Below are 27,305 nucleotides of genomic sequence, written 5' to 3' on the forward strand. Positions count from 1 at the left end.
GAGGCCGCCTCTCCCCGGGTTTTCTCCCCAGATGCCCAGGCGCCCCAGCCCGCTGCCCACGGGGACCCGCGCGCGCGCCGCCTTCCTCGCGCCGGCCACCAGGTGGCGCGCGGCCTCCACCAGCCGCACCCGGAAGGGCGGCCCGAGCTCCGCCGCGACCGGTCCCCTCTGAAAGGTGCGCTCTTTTCCTGGACGCTGCTGCTACTCTGCGTCGCCGTCCAAACGTTGTAAACGGTCCCCGGCTCCCAGTGACCCTGTCGGTGCTCGAAAGGGCCCCGCTCTGCCCGCATGGCTTCCCCCGGAAAGCCAGGGAGCCCTCCGGGTGGACGCCCTCGCCCATCCGAGCCGAGGACGCGCGGGTCACTGCGGGCGGACGCAGGGGACGACCAGGGGCTGGTGTCCGCGCCCCCGCGCCGCCGGCCGCGGAGGGAAGGACGTGGCGGGGGGACAGCGCCCTGACCTCGCGCTTCCCGCTCTCGCCCCGCCGGGCCCAGGCCCGCGCAGGGTGGCCTGTCGTGCGGGGCGCTGGGCCGGCTGACGACAGGTGGCCGGGACGTCAGGTGACAGGTCTGAAGGGCGGCCTGCGTGGGGATGGCGCGCCCGCCCAGGTGCTACAGCCAGAGCCCGCTTCGCTGGGGGTATGATTATCAACAACAACGACGGCCCCGGGGACGGCGCCCGGATCAGCGCACGTGCTCATCTGCGGGCGCGGGGAGCGTCCACCGCATGGATGCGGAGCAGGGCGCGGGTGGTGTCCGGAGATGCCCGGGCCGGGTTCCCTGCCCCCGCCCTGGAGGAGGGAGGGTCTGGGGCCGGGACCCCAGCGAGGTCCTGCCGCGAGCCCGAGGCCGCCTCTCCGCCCCCGCCCAGCGCGGCGGGGATGGATTCCGAGTAAGGGCCGGAAACGCCGCCGCCGCCAGGGCAGACTCGGTGGCGCCACCCAAACACCTGCTCGGCTGGGTCTGAGAAAGTGGCCCCAGGTGAGACACCTCTCCGCACCTGCCTGTCCTCCCCCCTTCCTTCTCCAGTTCCCGTCCGCCTCGGACCAGCCTTCCAGAACCTCCCACGCCTAGGGAAGCGTCTTCCACGGTGAGAATGTAATATACATACATGTATACAGATGGATTTTGAACACGTCTCTATGTTATTAAGTATAGTTTGAAAGCAGGGTCCACACGTTGCCAGTGAGGGCTGCAGGGGAAACAGCAGGCTGATGCTTTTCTGGGACTTGCAAGGCCTTTCTCCTCTCCCTCCCTTTGCCTTCCCTGGGCAGTCCAGGGGCGCAGTCAAGGGTGAAGGGCGACTTAGTAGTGACCTGTTCTGGAAAGCGGGCCTGGCCAGCCCTGTCTCCCTGAGGCTGGGTGAGGCACAGGTGGACGAGTACAGGGGAAGCCTGCGGAGGCCATGTTACAGCAGTTCCCACGGGCAAACATGACACCGAGGGCCTTCTTGCCCCTCCCCTAAACCTTAAATCATGTTCTGAGTTGTACGGAGCCTTTTCTCTTCTGATGAAAGAGCAGTTTCATTTACTCCAGTAGTGTCTCGACACCTGCTGACAGGTATCCTTCCAGACTCCACGTTTACTGTGAATGATCCAGCTCCTAGGAGTGCTGGTCACGCTCACAGCAACTCCTTGGTTTGAAACCCACCCCCAAGGCACAGAACTGATTTTTCCCTGACGGACTAAGAGAAACTTCTGTGTTCATAGCCCTTGCAGCCCGGGTGCAGCTCTCCTAAAAATCAGCAGCAGCCCTTTGCCCCAAAGTGCTACAGCCCTGACCACACAGCCGAGGAGATTCTCTGCCCGAGAGTCCCGAGGCTTAAGGGGATGCGGAAGGAATGAAGGAGAAGGGGTTAAATGTAGACAGAGAGAAAGAGAGATCTGAAAAATCATTCAGAATTCAGGTATTGACTTCAGACATGGTTTATTATAATCTTATACAGTCTACATAAATTTCAACTTGTATTTATTTGGGTTCAGTTATAACATAGCATAATAAAATCAAAGCACTGGTCCTCTGAAATAAAGCAGGCAATCACCATTCAATAAACACACTTGATTTATTTTGTATAAAAGGGTTAAGTTTACAACTAAACTTTTATAAAAAGTTTAGCATGAATAAGTACATCATTACACTTTGTATGCAGAAATATACATCTCTGCCACTATACAAGAAAACTCTAATTAAAGAGTTCACAAGGTTTCACTCAATATATATATATTTATATATAAATATATACACAGCATTCAGTAGGCTCGAGTCAAAAAAAGTAATTTCTGACCAAAAGACTTCATTTAAGTAACTGAATACTGGATCCTTCTGGTATTCACGCTCCACCTTTGAAAAAAGGCAAAGTCTGTTTAAACTGGGCAATTCCTTGTGATTTTAACGTTTTCGCTCCCCATGGTGGGAATAGTATATAAAGAAAACCTTCCAACTGCAGAAAGGGCATTTAAAAGTCTTTTTCATAAATAACTACGATCACAGTCCAGGTCAGGGAACACCCTGGGCAAGATGAGCATTCTCAGTTTTCCTTCCATTTTTTAAAAAGGTCCACTCAACTTGTTGTTGTCCTTGTGAAATGGTTGAAAAATAAGTTCAGCGCCTTAAAAGATCCTGTGGATTGTTGTTATTGTTGTGCAAAGAAAAAAAAGTCCTAACACCTGCAAAAGATTGGGAGAAAGGCATGTTTAGCAGAATGTAACCTAGGGGCAGAGGCGGGCAGACTGGCGCCGAGAGGAAGCCACAGTTTGAACATTTAACCAAACACTCAGAGATTGGGCAAACCCTGGCGTCCAGATGCAACACACACTCCCGGCCTCGACAGCGCAGATTAAACATTAAAATAGCAGAGACTCAAGGGAAAAACTTCCCAACGCAATCTTCTCTTTGGATCTCCAACAGCAGTGCTCACAGGCGCCAGTCTGCTTCTTGTAACAATTATTTGATTGAAAACAGCCCTTTCCTTAACAGATAGGGAAGTCCGGAATCCCACATCACAGGGTCTGAGGCACAGGGTAGCAATGCTCGGCGAGTCGAATCCCAGAGGGCTATACAGTTTTAGGCAAGGAGGATCCCTATGGAATTTGTGGCGATAAGATTAATTACATGGAGGTTAGTACCTCCTAGTACCAAGCAATAGTAGAAAGCAGCCAGGGCATCACACCCGCTACAGAAACCAATGCACATTTCCCTCCGCCACCTTCATAGTAAGTCACTGGAATCATTTATTTTATTTTATTTCACTTTTTAAGGAAAATGTTCTGTGATTTTGAGTAACTGGAGCTAGAAGCCCCTTCATGTCTAGTACACGTAGACAATATACTACGTGTAATACTACGAGGCACACATTTACTAAATCCAGAATTTTACAGAAAGACAAGTACTCTCGCACACACAAATGAGAAAACACACGCGCACACACACTCCAAGAGGCACAAGCAAACACTCACCATTTATTCAGCCACAGAGCGCTTTGCTGTCATTTGACATTAACTCAGAAGGGAATTCAGAAGCCTGCGAGAAAGGGGATAAAAGGCAAGATGTTAATCTCAAGGAGAAAGGGCTTTTTAAAAAAGTAGTCCATAAACACAAGTTCCATTAAACATGTTTATGCTCCAATTCAGACTCAAAGACAGATGCATTCACATGTCAGAACTTATCAGCAATTTTACGCACAGCTCAATCTACAGCAGATTTGTAAGAAAATAAAGTTAATTGGCTCATCTGTAAGTCACCCAGTACGGCCGCCTCGACAATGGGTCTGCTAGAGGCTGCCCTGGCGATCGCTGGGGTGCGCGGCAGCCAGCGGGGACACCGGAGCAGGTCTTACCTGCAAGGACAGGATGCTGATGTCCGTGTTCAGGGTGGTCAGCGGCGTCCTGGACGCCTGGCTCTGCCCGGGTCGCTGGTGATGCAGGCTGACAATAGTGGGGTGCGAGTCCAGGGCGATTTGCAGGTCCAAGATGTAGTCGATGACGTGCTGCAGGATTTCCATCTTGCTCACCTTCTTGTTCTGGGGGATGCTTGGCACCAGCTCCTTGAGCTTGGAGTAGCAGTCGTTCATGTTGTACAGCAGGCTCATCGGGTCGTCCACCGGGGTTTTGCTCCGGGAGATGCCCAGGCTGTGGTCCGAAAGGCTGTTTTTCCTAACGGACCTCACTGGACTGAAGGCTTTCATGCTGACTGCGGGGAAGGAGAGACACGGAGGGAGCGAGCTGCCCTGGAGTTCAGGCCGTCACCGCCGCCGCCGCCGCGCGAAGCTTCTAACACTCGGCACCGGGCTCGGTTCAGAATGAAGCCGGGAGCCCGGCGGGGCAGCTTTTATACGCACTAGCCGGGGCCACACGATCCGGCTTCCCTGCGTCCTCATTGGTGGAAAGCGGCGCGTCCATCAGGCCGGCCGGGCGCCCCCATTGGCGGGCACGGGCGCGGGGCGAGCGCTCGGTCCTTCCGCGTTCTCAGCCAATCCCCGCGGGGTGGGCGGGGCGGGCGCGAGCCCAGCTGGGGTGGTAAATAGTGTACAGTAAGCGCCAGGCGGGAGGGGAGGGAGCGGAGGGGGAGGCGAAGAGAGCGAGGGGTCAGGGGGGAGGGGGAGACCGCAGGAATCTAAACGAGCATCTTAATTCCAACTCCAATGGCAAGGCAGGACCCTCGCCCTAGGTGTTCCCCGCCGAAGCTTTCCACACCTTGGAGCTTTCAGCAGTCCTACAATCCCGGGCCAGTTCAGCACCGCAGAGAGAAAGCCACCGTTCACTGGGACCCACGGAATGTCATCAAGATAGAAAGCATTTCTGAAGAAAAGGAAAATGCAAATAAATTTGCCATTGACAAGTGACGTTTGTAGAGTGAGTTTGGTCTCTTAATTTAAAGAAAGGCTATATATGTATTAAAAAAAAAAACACCCACGCGCGCATTCAACGGCGGGTTTAGTGCGGGATCTTGCAACCTGGGCAACCCGGCAACATCGTTGTCAACTCAGTAAAATGAGTACTTATTGGAAGTCGTGCTGGTATCTAAGAAGCTGTGAGAGGCAGGGCACTTCCAGGGTTCCCTTTCTGGAACAGGGCAGGAGTATTACAATGATCTTATTAATGGGAAATCATTAGGAGAATTTGCATATTGGAACTGTATTTCCATGCACGGCCATTGAGAGGATGCGGGTCTATGCCCTGGAGCGTCTGTAGGTGGCAAAATAATGTGATTAATTATGCACAAATCGTGATTTCTGGTGTCACATTCCAGCACCTACAGTACTTTTAAAGCTTTGTGAGAGTTAGCTGCGCTGCCATCCATGGACATCATTAAAAAAATTCTGTCATGTATGAGGTTTGGAATCTTTTCAGCACTAGTACTGTATGCAGCTCTAGGTTTTTTGGTTTGTTTTGCTGTAAATCTTTAAGAACTCATTCCTGTCCCCTAAAAAAAAGTTGGCAGCTATTTACTAAAATACTTTTCAGTGAATTCACACAAAATTCTAGCTTAACTGAAGACCATGTTAAATTAGTTACGGGTTTTGAAAATCATATTCCTCTAGAATACAGTAAACTGGAAAATCTCAGAAAACGTAATATTTGCAAGTATCCTGTTTACTTTTTGTCTCAATCTCCGCCTCCTTTGTAATTAAGAAAGAGGAAGGGGGCAGAACTGGAGGAAAAGCAATGCTTGCTAATGGGGAGACAGTATTTTTTCCTTCAATTAATGATTAATTCCTCAGCTGGTGGGCCAGCCGGTCTCTGACTGCAGCCTTGTCCCTGCCCCGGGGCTGCCGTTGAAGGAGGCAGAGGAGGTGGTACTGAGGTAGATGTCACTTTCAGAAAATCCAGCCACTTCAGTTTGGAGGATGGAGGCGGATGGTTTCCTGTCGTCCGGCAGAAAAATCTGCGGAGGGCCGAAGGCCCTGTAAACGCCGCCTGCAACTCTGTTCCTCACAGCGTTCGATGAACAACCTCTCCTCCGATATTAAGTCGGGAAAGATTTAATACCCGAGTCCCCCACAGTTCGAGCCTCTTGTACTTTGTGTGCATGTGTTTCTGTCACATACGTGCCACAGTGGAACAGATTTTGTTTTGACACTATTTTGGTTCATGATGTTATACTTTGACTATTTTACAATAATAGCCAATGTAAACAAACATCTTTGGGATTCTCAAATTATTACTTGTGATTCTTGGACATTGCAGCTCTGCGATACTGACGCATTCCTCGCTTTTTCCAAGGACACCGTATGTTAACATCCGTGCCAGCCTCATTATCCCAACAGCCAGGCTCGGGGCTGGTTCGTAATGAGCGTTGCTCGGTATTACTTTACACTCTTGCAAAGTTGATTAAGGCAGTGCCTTCTCCCATGATCATTTTTGTACCCTGATGTAGTCAAATTGCTAAATATGGTGAAAGTTTGCTAGTGTTTCTTTCCTTAGCTGCCATGTCAGTCCAGTCTGCCTGATTGTTGAATTCGCTTCGATTGGGACGCTACCCAGTTTTACATCCATCTAAAGATCATTTTAAGGGGATTATGAGGCTGTATAAGTTAATGATTTAAAAAAGGCATGAGTTACTAGTATGTCTGTCTCAGCAATCCCAATACGAAACTACCTTTAAAATTATGTTTTCATGGGGAAAACCACGCTGGAGCATTTCGGGGTAGGTTACAAGGCACTGAAAAAATCTGTCAATTGGTGTCTCCGTGGGTTTGCATTTGAGGCCTCTAAAGTTCAAATGGTCCCAGCTGCAGAAAAGGCCCTGGATTTGCTAGACCCGTGGGTGGTGGGAAGGTGTGAAGGGCTTCCGGCGGGGGGTGGAGATACCGTCCCCCCATTTAAAGCCACACGCCAGCCCTGGAAGTTCCCCGAACCTGGTTCCAGGGCTCGCTCACGCGCTCAGGCTCCATCCCAGCCGGCCAGCGGCTCTCAGCGCGTCCGGCCCCTCGCGGTAATGAGAAGCAGCTCCGGGCCGGGGCGCCGGGCCGCCCGTGCTACCCCCGCGTGATGCAGCGCGGGGGCGGGAGGAGCCCGCGGGGGGCGGGGGCGGCGCGAGGTCCCCCCTGCACATCTGGCGCAATTGCGAGCGCTCGCCTTTCTTCCCCCTGGTTTTGTTCTCACAGCTGTGTCCATTCCGCCCGTGACCCACCGAGTGATCCCTGACAGGTGATGAATTGGCAGCGGCGGCGGCGGCGGCGGCGGCGCGCGGGCCAGGCCGCGGCGGGGCCGGAGCCGGAGCCCCGGAGCAGACTCTCTGGCGCCAGGCGCGTGACGCCGCCCATTCACGCCGCCCTGCAGCCTTGTCCTCGCGGCGCCGCTCAGGCGGCTGCCATGGCAACCGCGCCGTCACTCAGCGCGCGCGCCCAGCTGATCAATGCCTGCGAGGCCCGGCGGTCCCAGGCTCGCCCCGGCCCGGCCGCCCGGCCCGCGCGCACCTGCAGCCGCCGCACGTCTTAAAAGTTTCGAGCGATTTGGGGGAAGGAAGGAGGGCCGAGAAGAAAAGAAAAGGGGCGGGCGGGAGGAGAAGAAAAAAAGCCAGGAGAGGGAGAAGAAAGAAACCTTCCTTTTGCAGAAAGAGGCATAGTATGGCTTAGAGGTTGCCAAAGCAAAAGGTTTTCCTTTATTTTATTTGTTTTTGCAACCGAGGCGTTCAGGGTGGGGCTGGCGCGAGGGAAGGGCTGATGGGGAGGAGGTCACTATCTTAGCGAGATTGATTTATTCCATTGGATCCTCGAGGTCCTCGTGGGGATGAATTTGATGTCAGACTCCTAAAAATACCTTTGAAGGGCCCTCATCCCCGTCCCCCACAGACGCCTGCCTTCCTCCTCAGCACCCTTGGAGGTTGCACTAAAAACCGTCAGATTTTTCCAGATCCCACTACCCGCGGGGTTGGGCGGGAGGATGTGCCGCCGGTCCCGCTGCTCGGATCTTCTGCGCCCAGCGGCCCCGCGTCTGCGTCCTCGTTACTATTACAAAGCCGGGCGGACTGAGCCCTTTTCCAGTCTGCGTTTTCCACTGAGAACGTCAAGAGGCCAGAAACTTCCAAGTCAGCCCGCGGACGCAGACGCCTCCTGGGTTTCGGCTTTATCTCTGGGGAAAGTTCCATTTTAAGAACCAGATGCCAACATTCCCGGACAGTTTACGGCATCCGGATCCCTCAAGGGCGCTCGTCTGCAGTTTAGAGTGTTAGCAGCTATTATTTATCATCTCTCCTGGAGAGGAGTTCCTGAACGGTGGATGTCCTCTGCTGGCCCTAAAAACGGGGGGAGGGGGCGGGGGCACGACTGCTCTCAATCCTGTTATCTGGTTTAGCGGAGTTTGTTGTGGTTTTCGAGGAAACAGCATCTGGATTACATAAGGATTGGAGTTTTTGCTTTACTTGTTTATCTAATACCTTGGCAAGAGGGAGCCCTTGCCCTGAAACCAGATAACCGAATTTGGGTTTAAAACAGCCTTAGATGAGGGGCGACAAGAGGGGAAGAAAATGAGCAAAGCCACAAAAAGCAAACAAGGGGATGTTTATTTTTCTCCTTTCGGGTATTTTTGAAGGCCTGCCTAACCTCTTCTCCTTGTCGCACACAGCAAATAAATGGCACTAACAAAGCGCTTCAGCCACCACAATGGCTTCCCAGTCATCCCGCCTCCCCCCCCCCCCCGCCACGATCCGGGCCCTAATTCCTTCTAGGATTCGCGCGCGCGTCCTGTTTGCCCAGAGATCTCAGGGCACCGGGAAAAATGCCGTGCAAATCCAATTGCTTTCACCCGTCTGATCTCCTTGTAGGGAGATCACCTTTCAGCTCCGTTCAAAGAAGCAAAGTTTGGGAAGTCTGGCCGAGGCGCCGATTTAACTACCAGCACTGCAAATATTTAGTTACAAATGCTGTGAAGTGCCTCGATTTGTGGCCGTGTTTGGCTTTCACAAAGGATTTTCCTGTGACTTTTGTTCCGGTCACCAAATTAAAAAAGAAAATTAACTTGAGGGAGAGATAAGGTCTTGGAAAACAATCCCGGGCCGCCCGCGAGCTGGCGGGCGCGGGGCTGGCGTCGCCGAGTCTGCGCCGCCCCGAGGCGCGCATCGCGGGGTCCCGCCCCCGCCGGGGAGCCCGGGTCACCGCGGGGACCCCCGCTGCCGCCCGCCGTGCGCCCCCCGTGGCCGAGCGCAGCGCCCAGGCCGCCCAGTCTGGCCACGGAGTCCGTGGGAATCCGCAGCAGCCCTCTCCGGGTTGTGCCAAGGGCGGGCTTGTCCGGAATCAAACTGCATCTTAATATTATAATGCGGCACCAAAAGCAAAACCCGAAGTCCCAGCTTGCAAGGCCCTAACAAGAAACACATTGTGCACTTCCCCCCCCCCCCCCCCCCTTTTTGGCCGAAGCCACGTTTGCGCGGAGGCTTCGACGCCGGGCGCCAAGTCCATGACTTCAGTGGGGAGGAACCCGCCCTTCCCGCACCACGTGCGCCCTCGGCCCGGCGGCCACCCGCCGCCCTGTCCCGCCCGCCTGGTCAGGGGCTCGGCCGGACTCGGACATGCGTCCTGTGCCCGTGGCCCTCTGGGCACTGCTCCTTCCTGAGCCGGGAGGCGGGCGCTGCCCGTCACCCCTGGCGCTGGTGGCACCCAGGCAGCGCCCGTGCGGGTCGTTCTAATCTCTGCCCTCTCAGGTTTGCTGGTGGAGAGACTTTTGTTTTTAACATAGTTTGACACCCTTCTCTTCCACATCCCTGCCCACACGTTTTTAAGGCTTTCACCCCCAGATTCTTCCCTGCTCCTCTATGACAATGTACAGACCTCCTCCTTCCCAATTAGAGGGAAATCGCAGGAGGGTTCTGTAAGCCCCCAGCCACCCTGTCTGCGGGGAGAGGTCAGGACCTAGGGCTGAGTCCTCAGGGAGGTGAGTGTTGGGGACCCCGACCTGTAGGGACTTCTCTGGAGGAGCAGCCCCTGGGCATCTGTGGTCAGCTCTGTGGAGGTCCTGCCGTCTTCCCAGTGAATTTTATTTTAACCATGCCTGCTTTCCCCAGAGTCTGTGTGAAGAACACAGAGACATTCCATTTCAAGCGAAAAAGGGCAACAGGGTGTCCCTCTTTCAGGGTAGGTTAAACATTCACAGTGGGTGGGAATAACTAATCCTATACAAGCCTGGTCACAGCTCACCTGTCCTCTTTACTTTGACCCCATCAGTTAGGAAAGGCAGACGCTGTCCCCATTTTACTGAGGAAGAAACTGAGGCACAGATGGATGACAGAATCCTCTGTGGGCCCATACTCCCTAGAATTCATCATCCCTGTGGTGATGCAGAGGTGTGTGACCTGCACACCAGGTTGGTGCTGAATACTTTCTTACCTTGAAATTTGTTCCAGTCCTAAGGGCTGGATTGCCCAGAGCCAGGAATTTGTAAACACTTTGTTCTCACCTTTCTCAGAAGTTAACACTGAGTGACTGAGCTTCACCCTTTATTAACAGAAGGTTAACTAGGATCTGAGGACTTTTCAAACCATCCCATATGTAAGAATCACCTCCACACGCCAAAGCCTGGGGCCCACCTCTAGCAGTTCTGGTTCAGTGCATTTGGTGAGCAGCCCAGCAAACAGCCCTTTCAACAAGCATCTTGTGGAGATGCTGATGCAAGTAGTTCAGGGAACACAGCTGAGACACTTCAGGTAACAACTGGCCTCTTAAATCAACCCTGCATTGGTGCAGTTTGCCTACTGGGTGAGAGTGAACCATCTTGGATCTCTTGAGGACCCATACATTGGTTTCTAGAAAACTCAAGAGGACAGGAAAGTCTATTATCTTTAATGCCAGTTTTACTTTTTCCCTCCTTCTTTCTTCCTTCTTGATGTTCCAGTATTGTTTCTTTCATCATTTCTTTTCTGTTTCAAGAGCATCCTTTGGACATTCTTTTAGGGTAGGTCTGCTGGTGACAAGTCCTCATAGTTTGCCTGCACCCGAGAAGGTCTCATTCCCCTCTTGATTCCTGAAGGGTATTTTTGCTGGATCTAGAATTCTGGGTTGGCAGTTCTGTTCTCTCAGCATTTGACATGTTGTGCCACTTCCCTCTGGCCGCCATGGTTTCTGACAAGAAATCTGCTGTCCTTTGAGTTGCTTTTTCCTGTGTAGGTGGGGTGCTGCTGCTTGCTCCCCACTTTATTCGTCTTTAGTTTTCAGGAATTTGCCTGTGATGTATTTTTGTGTGAATTTCTTTGTGTTTTTCTGATTGTGCCTCTCCCAGTTTCTTGACTCTGTATTCAGTTTTTTCCTACATTTGGAAAAAGTTTCCACCGTTATTTCTTCACAGACTTTTTCAGCCCCTCCCACTTTCTCTTTCCTTCCAGGACCCTGGCAACACGAATGTTCGATCTTTTGTTGTAGTCCCATGGGTCGGTGAGGCTGTGTCCTTTTTCCTTCTTTGTTTTACTTTCTCTCTGTTGTTCAGATTGGGAATTTCTGTTCTACCTTCAGGTTCAGTGATTATCTCCTCTCCCCTCTCCATTTTCCTTTTGAGCCCATCTAGTAATTTTTTTGCTTTGGCTATTGTATTTTTCAGTTCTAAAATTTCCATTTAGTTCTTCTTTATATCTTCTATTTCTTTGCTGAGATTTTCTTTTTGAGCATGTTTGTATTGCTTGTTGAAAGAGTCTTTTGATGGCTGCTGTAAAATCCTTATTAGTTACTTCTAACATCATGTCAACTAGGTGTTGGCAGCTGTTCATTGTCTTTTCTCATTTGAGTTGAGCTTTTCCTGATTCTTGGTATGATGAGAGTGAAACTTTTGATTGAAACCTGGACATTTGGGATATTCTGTTATGTGATTCTGGATCTTGTTTAACTCTTCTATTAGAGCAGGGCTCCATTGACACCACCCTGGCTGAGAGGGGTAGAGGTGCCCCCTTACTGCTCCCCAGGTGGCCTCCGCTGACACCGTGGGGTAGAGGCCTCTTACCTCTGGAAGTGGCAAATGTCCCAGATTCTCACTCAGCCTTCTCTGAGACCACCCGGTGGGGAGGGAGGGCAGTGCCTGGTTACCAGTGGGTAGGGGTGGAAGTCAGGCTCCCACGTGGTCTCTACTGACGCTGTAGAGGGGACTCCTTGCCAACGAGCAGGGATGAATGCTTCTGCTCCCCACCCCACCTTCTCTGACACCATCCTATTGTCAAGGGAGGCTGAGACAGGGGCGCCTCATGACAGCAGGTGAAGGTGGAGTCTGGGCTCTCTACTGGCCCTTTGCTGATGGCGGTGGAGTTGGGGCCACAGTTTCTCTGTGGTGCTTGGTTAGAATAGGATGGTCGTTGTCTGAAGTTCCCTTTCCTGCCAGGCTGCCTCTTTCCTGGTGCTTTGTCCATGTCCATTGCCATTTCTGGGTACCCACGTCTCCAGCATCTGGTCCAGGATATACGAAGCACAAAGAAAACCCAGAGAAAACACCACCATGTCGTTCCTCAGGCCCCACAGTTGCTGGCCTGTCTGCCTTCCTCTCTCCATCTTTCAGAGTCTTCTGATGTCTGTTTTATATCTAATGTCCAGGGTTTTTAGCTCTGCTTAGCAGGAGGATTAGGGAGAAGTACATCTACTCCATCTTGTCTGGAACTGGAATTTTCTATGTTTCTTGTTAGATAAAATAGAAAACATAGAGCAGTGAAATCTGTTTAAAGGAAACTATTCACATTTCTATATTGTTTGAATTTATCAAGCACTTTCACATATACCTTATTTCATCAAGTCTTGGATTTTAAAAGTATTATTTCACTGTCATCTTAGCAAGCTCAAGCTTGCCTTGACAGCAGGTGTGTAGAGACACTCTTAAGCCTGATGGTTGTAAAATCCATGGCATAGACAATTGTTGTCCTCACTTTTGGCTGGAAGGGTTGGTTAGAATTCTTTTAGACCAAGTCTGATTCATTCCACTAGCATGTTTTGGGTCCTTGCCAGCTAGGGGAGCTAGAGGAATCTTTTATCTTCCCATGGCACGAGTCCTACTTGTGCTGCTATTGCAGTCGCCTGCTCCTCCTCTGCCATCACTCCTTGGCAGTGCCCACTCCATGGGCAAGCAATCTGTGCAGTTGTGTGGGGTCCTGAGCTCAGATGGGGCCCCCAGCACAGGTGGGGCCCCAAGCTCAGAAGGGACCCCATGTTCAGAGGGAGCCCCATGCTTAGGGTTGAATGCTCTATAGATGCTATCTTGAAATTCTTAGTAATTTTGTCTTTCAGTTGTGTTTTGTGAGCAACATCGATGGGACAATGGAGCATGTGCTGGGGGCTGGAAGCCTGGCCCATATGCGGTCCCACCTCCCTGCCTCCCTGGGACAAGGTCTTGCCTCCTGTACCCCTGTCCCCTGCCCTGCCTTGTCCATCCACCACTACTCTTCTGTCCCCCGCAGGCGCCTGGGTGTGGGGGCAGGCACGGTCACAGTGGGTGAGTGTGCCCTTCATGCTGAAGTGAGGGACAGGGCTCTGGGAACCTGTGTCTTTATTTGCCCGAGTATCCTTGTGCCCAAGACAGCGTACCATTAAATAGCAGACTGAAAAAACACCATGACAGGTTGAGAGAGAGAGAGACTGTGGAAGAAAGGAAATATGTTTTTTCATGCTTTTTGAACTAGCGATCTTGCATTTCCACTTTGCACTAGGCCCTGCCGATTGTGTAGCTTGCCCTTCTCTTTGGCTGACAGGTCTCTGGTAGCTTCTGAGGTTGCTACTTTCAAAGGATGCTCGCCGCTGGACCAAGCTTCCCAGTGTTCATGCTGTGTGTCAGCCCCTCCCAGACTGGACATGGGCCAGCCCTGCGCACCCAGCAGATTGCAGGGGACATGAAGCTGTGTGACTTCCCAAGTTAGGTCAGAAGAAGCTTTTTAGTTTTCATTTTGGCTTCTTGGCTTCTCTCTTACAATCACCATGGAAGAAATCTGGACCTCACCGTGCTGTGAGGAAGTCCAAGTTCGCCATGTGAAGAGGCCACACAGAGAGGAATAAGGGTGGGGCCGGCCCCAGTTTCCCCAGACATCCCAGCTAAGCACTTGATTGCGAGTTAAGAAGATACCTTGGATGTCCAGCCCAGAAAAGCCTTAAGATGACCCCATCCCAACCACCAACCGACAGCCGCTATGTGAGAGGCCCCAAAGGAGACTGCCCACTGGAGTCCAAGCACCAAGATTGTGAGAGAAGAAATTGTTGTCTGGAGCCACTGAGTTTCAGAGTGGTCTGTTGCATTGATAACTGAAGGGGAGGGCAGAGTGATTCAGAGTTTCTAAGTATGATCTTGTGCATGCATTGTAGTTATAATCCTTGATAGCTTATTTGGGTTTTTGTCCCCCTGAAAGTTTTATAAGAACAAATCATTTATAATGCTTAAAATAAACATATTCCCATATTCAACAAAAGTACCTTTATTTTGAAAGAAATACATGTTTTATTTGATGTCCTAGTGTGTAGTACATACTCAGGTATATAGTGTGGGTGTTTTTTCAAAGCAGTCAGAACCCCTACCAACTTTCCTCCAAGGTATAGAATTTATAACCATACGTGATGAGTATATTTTTTGAACCCAAACCAAGTAGGATAAATGGCCTGACTGACTCCGGGGCCCTGTAGAGGATGGGAGAGCTGAGCGATTGAGGAGGGTAGCCATGTGTGGACCACACAGCTTCCTAGTGAGGAAATAAGAGCATCTGGTGCTTCCAGACACTGTATCATAGAAACATCTCAGAGGCGTCACTTCATGTCATCAAGACTTTAAGGTGATTTTGACACTTTTTCTTCGGGACATGAAGAGTTTGAGTGTGTGGCGATTATGCTTTCTAGTTAGGACAAGGCTGTTTATCCCATTGCCTCGTTGATTTGACTCCAGGGCCTCCTGCTATACTGTTTACCCTATGGAAGACACCGCTGGCGTGAAGACTGCGAAGGTTGACGACAGAGAAAGGGGGCTGGGAGCCCCGCAGGCAGAAGCTCTTGGCAGCTGCCAAAAAGCCCCCATGACACTATCCCAGTGTGGTCATTTCTGGTCCCGAGAAAGGAGTCAAGAGGAGGCTGATGCAAATACAGTGCATTAAGTACTGCTTTGAAGTCGTGAACCCTGCATTCCCAGGGAGGCGCCACAATAGAAAGGCAGAAGGGCAAAGCTCTTGCAATAAAGGGTTTAGGTTCTTTTGGTTGCTGCTGTTGTGTGTGTAGGGGGCGGCGAGCACGTGGGAGGAGGTTGGAGCTGATGGCTGGCACCACTTGACCCTCCCTGAGCCTGAGCCTTGGCCTTGGGGGCAGGGGGGAGGGGGGAGGGGGGGAGGGGGGAGGGGGGGGCTCCTTTTTCTTTGTGCTCCTGGAGCATCTGCATGCCTGGGTGCAGCCTGCCCTCAGGTGACTCACTGTGACCCCAGGGTTCCCAGCTCCTCCACCTGCATGCGCCAGCTCAAATCAGATGGCGGACGGGTCAGGAGCATTTAAACTCTGAAGCTGACTCCTCAAAGTGTGGTCTGAGAACCAGCAGCGTGGGCACCCTGAGAAATGCGGACTCAGGCTGTAGCCCAGACCTACGGCATCGGAACCTGCATTGTAACAAGCTCCGTGCACTGGAGCATATATTGAAGCAAAGACACAAACGTACCTGTGACTGAGTTAGCGAAGCCAGTGCCAATGGCTGTAACAAGCCAACCCAGAAACATGGAATCACGTCCACATGTTAGAACTTTGTTCTCACTCAAAGTCCGAAGTGCATGCTGGTGATTGGCAGGCAGCTCTTCTCCAAGTGGTGACTCCGGGACAAGGGCTCTTCCGATCTTCGGGGCTCTGCCATATTCACCGTGAGCATCCAGGTGTCCGGCTCATCTAGTTGAGCCCAAAGAGGGGAGAGAGCATGGAGAAGCCCGTGCAGATGTACTGGGTGGCTTTTATGGGTCGGGCCTGGAGCTGGTTGCCAGAACTTGGGCTCATGTTCCATTGGTCAGAACAGGGTTTCTCACCCTCAGCACTGCTGACATTTTGGGCTGGAGGGTTCTTTGTTGTGGAGCTGTCCTGAGCGGGTTGTTCCCTGGCCTCTGCCCACTAGTTTCTGACAGCCGTCTCTCCTCTCTTCCAATTGTGACACCCAAAGACGTCTCCAGGCATTGCTAGATGTCGCCTGGGGGCAAAATCGCCCTGGCTGAGAACCACTGGGCTGGAACCAGTGAGTTGGCCACACCTACCTGCAGGGAGTCTGGGAAATCTAGTCTCGACCGTGACCAGGGAGAAAATGAAACTGACTGAGAGCCTGCCGGCCAGTCTCTCGCAGTGACCTTTCGCCTGCAAACTTTCTCTCCTGCCATGGGGACACAAAAGCCTGTTGCAGAGCTGTTTCCTATGGGTGAGGAGAGAGAGCAAGAGTTTGAGGGGTGGGATGGTAGCCTTGGGTAGGACAAAGAGAATCCAGAAACCACCATTGTGTTCAGCAGCACTGAGTATTTATAAATATACGAATAGTTGTGAGAAGGAAGCAGCAAAGGAGGAAATAACCATTTTGGAATACCCTTTACACTTCACAAACACCTTCAAAGGTATGAATGAGTTCCCAGGCTGCCCTGAGGTGGGAATGGATATGGTTGGGCGCCATGTCGTGGGGAGGGGGCTTTGATATCTTTGTCTTACTTGAGGACCCTTGAATTGTGCAGAAAGCAGAACGGATTGGGAGTAGAGAGGGAAATGTCCAAATTGGCTATTTGAGTGTCTTCCGGGGGAGGAGCTGTCGTTTAGAAGGCCAGTAAAGGAGATCGCTCCGTCGGCATATATGGCATATTGTCTGTTCATGTAATTATACCCAAGTGAAAGCAAGAGGAAACGTGTAGGAAGCTGTTTCCATAGTTCTTTCATTAACGTTTACGTGAGTTAATGAACACGCAAACATCTGATGAAAACATGTCAGGAGTCAAACAACAAAGTGGGTTTTAAAGAAGGAAGTCACCAACTTGTGAGCAGTCAGCGCTTACCTCAGGCTGGGAAAGAACACAGGTTTTCCACGCTCAGAAATTGCAGCCAGTATGAACGGTAGCACAGACACAATAGAGGTCAAAGGCAGGCGTCAGTCCATCCGTCCGTCCGTCCGTCCATCCATCCATCCATTCCTCCATCCGTCTGCCCAAGTGAGCGTTTGCCGAACATCCACTGTTCTGCCAGGGGCTCTTCTAGGAACTTCGGGATCATCAGTGAACAAAACTGACAAAAATCCCCGACCACCAGGATGTTACATTCTAGCGAGAGAGACAAAGAAACAAAAATTGATGAGTAAATCACGTCAGTTATTAGATGATGAAGGCTATGGCAACAAAGCAGGGAGGGACGGAGCAGTGCCAGGAGCAAGGATGGAGGGACGGTTCTGAATAGGGTGGTCCTGCGAGGCTGCATTGAGAAGGTGACATTGGAGCAGAGACTTGAAGAAAGTGAGTCTCTGCTCACATCGCTTGGAACTGATGACAGTAAAGGAGGAGAGGGTCAGGCACGCGCGAGGCCTGCACCAGGGCGTGCACCCAATCCTGACAACAGCCCAAGGGAAGCAGCTACAGCTTTAGGGGCTCCATTTTAGGGTAGTCAGGAGCTAAGACTCAGGGAGGTTAAGTAACAATTCTGAGGCCACAGAGCCACTAAGTGTCAGGATGAGGAAGCAAAGCCAGGGATGATGGATACAATCTCTTCTTTTAGTCAAATATGGGGAAAATAGGACCATTTTTCTCAAGTGGAGCAGAGTAACAAAAACCCTAAGCAACATTCCCATGTCTGCTCAAGAATTGAGGGTCCTCTCGCGGTGATGAGACTTTGCTATTCTGTTCTTGAAAGCACTGCCAGGGAAAACCTGACTAGAATGATCTGGAAGCTTCTAGAAAATATGCATTTGTACCACCCCCACCTATCCCATAAGAATTTGGGGGTGGGGTGAGGAATAGAGCCAAAGACTTCACATTTTTTTCACAAGATTCCTGGGCAATCCTTGGATCATGCTTTAAGAAACTCTCCTCAGAGGTAGAAATGTGACTACGGACCCTCCATTTTAGATAAGATTCCTCAGGTGATTCTTATGGCCAGATGGTGATTGGCAGCGGCCATTTCGTCCAACAGTGGAGGTTCTGACTTTTGGGAACATCGAAGGAAGGACAAGAATGAACCGCTCAAGCTTACCCATGTTCCATTTAAAAACACGATGATTTACAATCAAAGTAAATTAGTTCCTTAACTTTTGAATGTAAACCATGTAACATTAGAGAGAACAAAGGACAAATTTTTTTAAAAACCAAATTTAAGCGATCTTTGCGTTTTGATAGTGATAAAGTTCTGCTTTTCTTTTTCATTTAATGCCATTTCTATCCACAAGAGTCTTTGGTCCTGTTCATTGCTCTGGCTCCACCTCAGCTCGTTCTCCTCTGGAGGCAAAGTTCCCGTAAATACAGTATTACCATGACGTTGCTGTTTTGTAAGAGCTCGGTGCTTCAGCCGCTTGTGGAACCCTGGCCTGACTCTCCCAGCTCTGCTGGCGACTCCTCCGTCCCTCAGGAAGGCCAGCCATGGCCCCGCGTCTGCCTGGCTGCTTTTGATGCCCTCCCCCAGGACTCTCTGAGGCAGTGACTCAGCATGACTCAGCAACCCAACTTTTTAGGGGAGCCGGGGTATTTTGCCACACAACCGACATATGGGAAACATGCACGCTGTTTAGCAAAATCATTGGAAATGAAACACACCAGGAGGAAGAAAGGCCCAGATTTCCTCACACCCAAAGTGCAGAGACCAGCTCAAGGAGGCGGAGGACAAGCGGAAAGAGCCGTTTTCTCCCTGGAACCAAAAATGGAGAGCAGTTGCTCAGAGGGCGGCCTGGGAGGATGAATACGCCGTCACCTGGGGGGCTTCTGTGTCGGTGGGGCTGACGGAGAGTCTCCTTCTTGGGTGAGACATGGAACAGCCAAGAGGAGCCCGCTCCAGGGTTTGATGTAATTGCCACCATGGCTGTGTCAGCCTCATTTGTTTCTCCGGGAAAGGTACAGGCTATTCCAAATTTTTAAAAGTTTAGTGAACCTTTAGCTTCTTTTTAAGTGGCACGGAAGAATGGCTGTTTAAAAAGGACATTGTGGCCACTGACACTTGGCAGTCTCTAGAAATGGGATTTGAATGCTGCGAATCCTGTGGTGAGGGCCATTCTGGCGCTTCTCCTTGGAAAGCGGTTCGAGCTCCCTGGCTATTTTCCCTGGGCCGCGTTTCTAGGGTCATTGTGTTAAGCCTTCAGTTAAAGAACAGCCTCTTTGAAGCAGCTGGTTTGGACTGGCCTCCTCGGCCCGGGATGGTTTCTCGGTATTCGGTGTTCACGTGACAAAGAACATACACTGGATTCCTCGCCTTTTAGAGTTTGGTGTTTTCTTCAGCTGAAGTAGCTTGTTATGCTTGAGAAAGATTTTGCTTTTTAGGTCATAAAGTGGAGCTTGAAGACTGGAAGAGGGCTTTTTTTGTTTTGTTTTAATGTCTTGACTCTGCTGAACGTTTGAAGGGCCTGGGAGTAAGGACTGAGAAACAGAGATTTGCAAGTGGGGAGGTTTTGAGGGGTGTCTCCTGGTCCTAAGGGAGCAGTATGGAACATTCTGAGGCGGATGGGTCAGGGGACCTTCGAGCAGTCCTTCTGTCTCCCGCCAGCCTGTTCTGGTCTCTATGTAGCACCTAATACACTCGGAATGTTCTCCTATAATAATCTCCCGGAGCGCAGGGCCTTGTTCATCCTTTGCACCCCTGTACCTCAGAACCTTCAGCAGTGCTTGGCACAGAGCACGTGAGGAAGGAATGAAGATGCACCCGAAAAGTCGGCTCTAATGAAAAATTCTCTCCATCAAAGTCTATTCACTGACTCTCATTCTAAAATAAGAGACGGTGCCTCCAGCCCCCCCCAAATCAGCGGGAATGGGGCCATGAGAAGGTTCGCGGGTGTGTTGTAAACGTTTGGCTGAGCAAGGAATCTGAAGTAGAAGGAAAGGTTGAATGTGGCGCTGACGTGGAAGGGCAAGACGTCCAAGCAGAGCACAGCCTGTGTCACCATTTATGAATGGATTGGATCCTGTAGAGATCACGAGCAAACCAGTGCTTGACTGCTTTCTTTCTTTTTTTTTTTTTAAAGATTTTATTTTTTCCTTTTTCTTCCTAAAGCCCCCGGGTACATAGTTGTATATTCTTCGTTGTGGGTCCTTCTAGTTGTGGCCTGTGGGACGCCGCCTCAGCGTGGTTTGATGAGCAGTGCCATGTCCGCGCCCAGGATTCGAACCAATGAAACACTGGGCCGCCTGCAGCGGAGCACGTGAACTTAACCACTCAGCCACGGGGCCAGCCCCTTGACTGCTTTCTTAAACAGCGTGACCCTCACATGGTCTGAGTTTTGTTTTGTTGCTTAATTTTTAACTGACAGTACTCCTCTGCTGCATACCAGAAACAGCATCATCATTGGATAGAGGAAAGCCAGCGCAGGACTTCTCAAAGATGTCGCGATTTTTCTTAAGTAATAGTGTTTTCTTTCCTCTGTGCAGCCCTTTGGAAACAGAAGTAAATGCCAGCTCTGATTTCTCTTCTGCCTTCCCTGCTGTGGACTGAATGTTTGTGTCCCCAGAAAATTCATACGGGAAACCCTAACCCCAAAGTGATGGTATTTGGAGGTGGGGCCTTTGGGAGGTGATTAGGTTAGATGAGGTCATGAGAGTGGGGTCCCCTTGTTGGGATTAGTGTCCTTATAAGAAGAGACCAGAGAGCCTTCCTCTCCGCCCCCTATGTGAGGAAGTAGCCAGCTGGCTGCAAACCAGACAGAGCTTTCACTAGACACTGCTGGTGCCGTGATCACCCAGTCTATGGTATGTCGTTATAGCAGCCCAAACGAAGACCCCCCCCCCACCCCCCCACCCCCACCACATACAGACTCCCCACCTCAGTCCCAGATCCCTGGTCCCTCTGTGAAGACACTGCAGCCCTGGCCCAGGACCAGAAGTTGGCCCTTCCCCTCTGATCCCTCTTAGGTCCACCTGCCGACAGCGGGCAGCCAAGATGCTGCCCCTGCCCTCTGCATGACATCCAGACTGACTTACCTGAAGGTCCGGCGGGTTCTGCCCTGGCCCGCTGTCCAGCCTCAGCTGTACCATCTGCTCTTCTCACAGATGCTCTGGCCATACATGCTGCCTCTCCCCAGGACACTGAGTTCTCTCGTGCCCTGTGTGGAGGTTTGCTCACATTGGTCCTGCTCCCTGGGACTCCCTTTATCTCCCCCTTCATGGCCTGGTTTTCTTTGTCCTTTAGTCTCAGATGTCGCCTCCTCTAAAATGTTCCTGGGCCCTTCAGGCTGACTCGCATCACCTCTTCTCCCTCCCCTGCCCCCAGCCTCGCCCTTACAGCCCACCAGGGCTATCCTGGGCTGGGCTGCTACCTGGCCCCCTTCTGTGAGATGCTTCAGCAGAGGGACTGTGGTGGCCCCCGGCAGGGGAGGTTTCATTATAGACCGGGTAGAGCAGTGGCCAGGAGCTGGAATTACCTGTTGTCTCCATGCATGACGGCAGTGACTCTCAAAGTGTGGTCCATGACATCAGCATCACGGGATCTTGTCAGGAGTGCAATTTCTCAGGCCTCACCCCTGACCTGAGGAACCAGAAGCCCTGGGGAGGGCGCCCAGAGGTCTGTCCTGACAAGCCCTCCAAGGCCAAGTGGGAGAGCCACTGGGCCGGGAAGGAACCGTGGTGAAAATCCATCGCTGCTCCTCTCGCAGCTTCCCCCTTGGCCTCAGATTTTGACATGGGCATGTCAATGCCCCAACATGGTTACATCTGAGACTCAGAGGAAAGAGAGTTTGTCACACATAGCTTAAAACCAAATGTCAACAAAACCACTGGGGACCAGGGTGGACCAGACTTTGGAAGAAAGGTTACTGAGGGCCCATCAGTGGTTCTAGCTATACGCCCGTCAACCACTGCCTTGTTCCCCTGGGCTTCTGGCCAGGCACACCTGACTGAATTAGGAGATGGCATTATGAGCGTCTGGTTGGGGGAAAAAAAGCAGCCAGAGCACCAGGTGAAAGCCCACGGCCTGAGTGGTGGACGCTGCCCAGAATCCCAGTGGTGGTGGTGGTGGTGATCTTGTGAGGCCTGGACATTTAATTTGTCTTGTTCGTGGACTTACAAAATACTATTGCCAGAAAGGAGGCCTGAAGGTCACTGTGTGTTGTTTTGAAAGTGATGGTTGAGAAGCAGAGGTCTGGAGCCTGACATCTCAGCCATTCTCTTCTCTGCCGCCTCAGGGTGCCCGGCTCTCAGGCATGGATGCTCTCAGAGCTGAGGGCAGGAGGGGCCTTCCCGGGAGGGGATCGCCGTGGGCCCCAGGGCTGACCCGCCCCTTCCTCGGGTTCCTTCTGCAAGCTGCCAGGAGACAGCGCGCAGGGTGCTGGGGAGCAAAAAGAGTGGTTAAGCCACCTCCAAGGAGGTCCATCCCAATTGTTGGAGGCTTCCTGAGAATTTGGGGTACATAGCTCCCTTTTTTCTTTGTTTTTTGCCCAATTCTTGGGCAAAGGGGAAATTTGCATTCAATGTCCACTCGCCACAGCATGTGCCATGCTGAGAAATAAAGAACCAAGAGGCCCCGTCTCTGCTCCCCTCCAGAGAGCTCATGAGCAAGGCCACACAGGCGGACACTCACACGTGGAACACAAGCATTCCCCCGCCCCCAACACAGGCGTTCAGATTTCCAGGCAACGGTGTCAGGACTAGGGTCACCACATAATTTATTCTCCAAAGGAGGACATTTGTGAGACCACCAAGGGCAGCAGCGTAAGCAGGCGTGAATCTGGCTGCCCTGGGCCTCTGTGCAGTGTGGTCCTCTGCCCGTGAACTGTCGAGGGCAGCTATGACGGATTTCCACTGACATGTTGCAACCAAGCAAAAACCAAATGCTCAATTGTTATAAAACGTTGTCTCCAAGCTCACTATTGTCTGTGCACACCAGAAAGGGTGACTTCTGAGGCCCCGTGGTGAAGGGTAAGTGGAATTAGACATAAGGCACAGTTTGGCATGGCGGACGGCAGTTGGTACGTAAGGACACAGCAGGTGCTCAGTGACGCGTTCTGGAGAGCTTCTGGTCTGCCTCCAGCCAGTCTGTTCTACACAAATGAGGCCAGAGCACTGGGAGCCTGCCGTTCTCCTACTCCATGCCTCTCTGCCGGCTACATGGTGCCTTTGGGCAATAGGAGGGCCTGGGTGGGGAGGCACACACAGCCACTCTGGACTTGCGGTACCCAAAAAGCAGGGAGAGAAAAGTGCAAACATCAGCTAGTACCTTGTTGCTTTAATTGATTTACGTTTGGAGACTAAAGGATGTAGAAGTTAGCTTGTCATCATGGCTGTTGACTTACACATTTCCCAAGGCAAGTGGAAACCACAACCTGGCCAGGATACAGGTACCATGTGAATGGACAGATGACCGAGATTCTGCAGAATATCTTCTCCTATTATATTGCCCAAAGGTACCACACTTTCAGAAATCTCTTTAATTTGGAATGTTATCACTGTCATTTCAAAAGGGAGGGGTAAACACATTTCCAGTTTCATTAGTTTTAATGTCACTCCTTTAGAAGTTTATTCCCGAGGAACCCTCCTATGATGGCTTGAAATTTCTGATTTTTCACCTAACGAAAATCAACACTTTCAGGGCTAGTCTATGATTGATCAGGAAGTTGGGAATTTTCCTCAAGAGGGAAGTGCCGCTGAAATTTGCACTGGAATGAAATCCGAATGTTAGCTCCTTCCCCTCTTCCCACCAATCCTACTGGGTCTGCCTCCAGTCAGGACAGAGCCGGCTCCTTCCTCGGCTTCTCAATATCCCAGTGTCTCTCTCCTCTTGCTGAGTTCATGATCCTTCTGAAGAAAGATTAAGGACTTGAGGTTATTTAATTGGGGGGAGGTCCTGGATGGTTGAGGACCATCTTCGAGTGGTTATCAAGGATTATGAAAACTGTCAGCCTGCTCATCTCGTCTTCTACACAAAACCACTCAGCTTCAATGCAAGGAAGGAAGCGTGGCAGGGCAGTACTGTCATAAGACATTTCGGCCCATGTCACTATTATTTCTAGACTTAAAGGAAATGAACTAGGTCACAAAGCAAAGAGGCCCAGCTGAACCATGACTGGGAAATTCAGACCCAATCTTTCTTTCTGAAGGGGAAGCTCAAGACATCATCTGCAGAGAAAACTGAGCCCTTCTGTTTTGCGAACAGGCTGACGGGAATCTTCAGGACTAAGACGTGGTGAGAATCCAGTGTTCCGCGGTGGCGGTGGACAGAGTCTAAAGGAGCTGCCGCACCGGATCCGAGCCTCACTCAGCTTTGGGTTGAAGGCGGGTGAGTGAAGGCCGTGGCAGAGAGCACGCAGTTGGATAGAGAGTAATTCTCGTGATACTCAGAGCCTCCGAGCCCAGGGGAGCATGCTGCTGAGTTACGTCATTGTCAGATACCTTTAAGAAGAGACTCAACCATAGCCTGACACCTGTGCGCCCACTGTGGGAGAGATGTGTGGTTCATTCACTTATTCATTCCTTCATTCAACTTGAGCATCAGTCTGCGGCAACTACTAGAATAGGAGCACAGAGAGGCAGAGGTGAAGATGCCAATCTGTAGGCGAGGGAGATGAACCAGCAGGTACGCTGCAATCACTGTGCTGAGTTCTAGGAGGGAGGCAAGCCTGGGGTGCTGGGAAGCCCAGAGCAGGGGGCTCACCCAACCTGGGGAGCGTGGGGCTTGGGAGCCCAGCCCTCCTGGGGAGATGGCCTTAGAAGACAGTAGGTGTGGAGGGCAGTTATAACAATCCTGTGGCTGATAGGTCACAGGTGGCGCTCACCAGGCCAGGGGCTGTCTCAGTGCCTTAGCGGGCGTCCCTTTGCGCTCCCTCCTCCAGAGGTGGGCACTGTTGTTTTCCCTCCAGCGGCTGAGGGCAGGGTAGGGGATTCAAGCAGAGAGAAGAGGGGCAGGGGCAACAGTGGGGGCATTGAGGAGTCCCCCACCCCTGTTCCGATCAGCATTAAGGCGGGACCTCAGGCTAGGCAGCATCCCGGAGGACTCGGGAGTGTGAAGTTGACCCCGAGGGCAGTGGCGCTCCTGGCAGGACGTGCTTCCATGCGCGGCCAGTGGGAATGTTGAAGCAGGTGGGTAACAAGGCAGGATTCCCTCCTCAGAGAGATCCTGGGGGCTGAGGGGAGGGCTCCCTGTAGGGAGCAGAAGAAGAGGAAATGGTCAGGGAACAGGTTTGCCTTGAGCCAAGGCGGGAGGGAGGGCATGTCACGGTGCTCCGTCAGCCTCAGCCCTTGTCCCAGCGAGGACACGGAGGCTCAGGGCAGACCTCAGAGACACAGCAGGCATGTCGAAGGATTCCAGAGCAGCTCTCTTGCCTCCGAGGTGAGCAGGCTTTCCACCAGGCCGTGGAAATGGAGGGTGACCTTTTGTCCTCCGGGATCTGTGATTTTTGTCTAAGTCTTCCCATCCAGCCCTGCAGGCTACAATTGGGTCTCTGTCAGGGTCACGGAAGGGAGAAACCCTCTTCTCTGAGCTTTCCCTTTATGTTCCGCTTCAGTGGGCATTGGAGGCTCTGAATGGAGAGCCCGGGCTCCTGGCTCCCATGGGTTGGCTGGTGGTTCTGAAAGCAAATCAGCTCACATGTGTGACCAGGCGGCTGTTGCTCGGGTCTCTAAGAACACCCGGTAAGAGCAGACAGACGGGTCGCCATCCTTGCTCCGCATAGACCTCGGTGCGGGCTGGCTTTCTGCAACCCTGTCCTGCTCCGTGTGGTGTTGTCAGGCCTGCAGAGCTAAATTGATTCACTTTTACTGAAATATGCATTCTAAATATTTAGTTGCTTGTAGTAAGTTTTGTTTAAAATTAGTTGAAATTGGAACCTACAAGAGAAATTTCAAAATCTTCCTTAAGCTCTGAAAATAAGTTCAAGTTCACTTCTTGGCTGGGATCCAAGAGTAAGAAACTTCATTCAAAATGATAATTCTCTTGAAAAGTTGAGGAATCAGTAATGATAGGAGAGAAAGTGTGTTTGACCGAACCGGTAAATGTTGGGAGGCTGCAAAGGAGGGCCCAGGGCATGGGAGAAAGGCTGCTGTGGCAGCTAGTAGAGCTGGATAGCCGGAGGGCCTCTGGGCACAGGCTCAAAGTGGCCACAGGAAGCACCCCTTTGGTGGACCTGCCCAGTGGCTGCTTATCCTGTTTCTGTGATTTTGGGAAAGTGCTGAGCACCAACAAAGCTGCCGTCGCCTCCTCCCTTTTCCTTTGAAACCTACAATCCTATTAATTACCAGATTCGCCCCATCTACCTTCTTTTGATAAGCCCTGGTATATCCAGGCCAGCGCTGTTCAGCTTCTGCAGAAGCCCAGCCCTCCTGGTAATTGCAACTTCCTGCACGGCTCTGCAGCTTCCGGCAGGATGCACACACTTCCCCCAGGGCAGGAGCCAACTTTAAGCCTTTGGCGTGTACACTGGACTTGTTCGTTGGGTAACAGAGGAAAAGGGTGGTGAACAGTATTCAATGTGAAGGAAAGCTTCCAACCCTTGAACTGAAGTATTTAGTCAAAAATGTTTTTTTTAAAGAAGACCCCTCTTCGTCCATCCCAGAAACTTCTTGTCCGCCCCACTCTTTCTTTTTTTTTGGTGAGGGAGATTGGTTCTGAGCTAACATCTGTTGCCAATCTTCCTCTTTATTTTTCTTTCTCTCCCCAAAGCCCCAATACATAGTTGCATTCCCTAGTTGTAAGTCATTCTAGTTTCTCTATGTGGGATGCTGCCACAGCATGGCCTGACAAGCGGGGTGTAGGTCTGCCCCTAGGATTTGAACCTGCAAACCCTGGGCCGGCAAAGCAGAGCGTGCAAACTTAACCACTCTGCCACAGGGTTTGCCCCCTAAAAAAATGGTTTGATTTTCCAAAAGGTGGAGGGAATTTATAGACAGGAGAGTTTGCTGGAGACCGAGCCAGGAATGAATGAGCTTTTGGCACATATTTTTTTCTGTCTCTCATTTTCCCCAGAAATAAAGTAAAGGGACTTATGGTAAAAACAAGGGCACAACTATCATAGCTGCGAACACTTGAAAAGTTGCATTTTAACAGTGAAAATGAACAGAAGCAAAAGAAGAAATCAGTAATACTGATCCCGTTTTTATTTAAAAATTTGGTATTTTGTTCACCATGGACTTTTGCATTAATTTTGATTTCTCCAGTCCTGCATTAAGACATGATTTATCTTGACCACTGAGTTTTTTGACATCCCCTTCAATTCTGCACTCAAGTCCGCACTGCTCTGAAACCCTCGCCCTAGTCCTGGCCCT

At 51.4% G+C, this 27,305-nt stretch overlaps 1 protein-coding gene and 3 long non-coding RNA genes across 6 annotated transcripts; 3 read left to right on the forward strand and 1 right to left on the reverse strand.

Annotated features, from left to right (window-relative positions):
- Positions 1–1,908: 1,908 nt before the first annotated feature.
- On the reverse strand, positions 1,909–7,261 carry ID2 (inhibitor of DNA binding 2). 2 transcript variants are annotated; one of them, XM_070574511.1, is made up of 5 exons: positions 7,076–7,261; positions 4,691–4,795; positions 3,835–4,505; positions 3,455–3,518; positions 1,909–2,665 (listed from the first exon to the last, which is right to left on the reverse strand). In XM_070574511.1, exons 3-4 carry the CDS (start codon positions 4,180–4,182, stop codon positions 3,462–3,464), a joined length of 405 nt encoding a protein of 134 aa, XP_070430612.1. In that variant the 5' UTR covers positions 4,183–4,505; positions 4,691–4,795; positions 7,076–7,261; the 3' UTR covers positions 1,909–2,665; positions 3,455–3,461. The 2 variants fall into 2 exon arrangements, with proteins under 2 accessions (XP_070430612.1, XP_070430611.1); XM_070574510.1 differs by having other exon boundaries at positions 6,856–7,234.
- Positions 2,523–3,670, forward strand: LOC139075852 (uncharacterized). The gene is made up of 2 exons (XR_011526760.1): positions 2,523–2,655; positions 3,444–3,670. It is a non-coding gene; the product is annotated as an uncharacterized lncRNA (long non-coding RNA).
- Positions 6,847–14,354, forward strand: LOC139075854 (uncharacterized). Of its 2 annotated transcripts, none has more exons than XR_011526762.1 (2): positions 6,847–6,932; positions 13,647–14,354. It is a non-coding gene; the product is annotated as an uncharacterized lncRNA (long non-coding RNA). The 2 variants fall into 2 exon arrangements; XR_011526763.1 differs by lacking the exon at positions 6,847–6,932 and adding an exon at positions 7,386–7,593.
- Positions 14,355–16,173: 1,819 nt separating this feature from the next.
- LOC139075853 (uncharacterized) lies at positions 16,174–20,532 on the forward strand. Its single transcript, XR_011526761.1, has 2 exons — positions 16,174–16,499; positions 18,305–20,532. It is a non-coding gene; the product is annotated as an uncharacterized lncRNA (long non-coding RNA).
- Positions 20,533–27,305: the final 6,773 nt, after the last annotated feature.

The sequence above is a fragment of the Equus przewalskii genome, chromosome 14, assembly GCF_037783145.1.
Source record: "Equus przewalskii isolate Varuska chromosome 14, EquPr2, whole genome shotgun sequence".
In the NCBI taxonomy this organism is placed as follows: domain Eukaryota; kingdom Metazoa; phylum Chordata; class Mammalia; order Perissodactyla; family Equidae; genus Equus; species Equus przewalskii.

Excerpts from the sequence above, each read along its gene's own strand:
- ID2 (XM_070574511.1), bottom strand. The coding sequence starts at position 4,182 with ATGAAAGCCTTCAGTCCAGTGAGGTCCGTTAGGAAAAACAGCCTTTCG. Across the intron at positions 3,519-3,834 it reads TCAGCATCCTGTCCTTGCAG|GCTTCTGAATTCCCTTCTGA; the intron begins GTAAGACCTGCT and ends CCTTTCTCGCAG.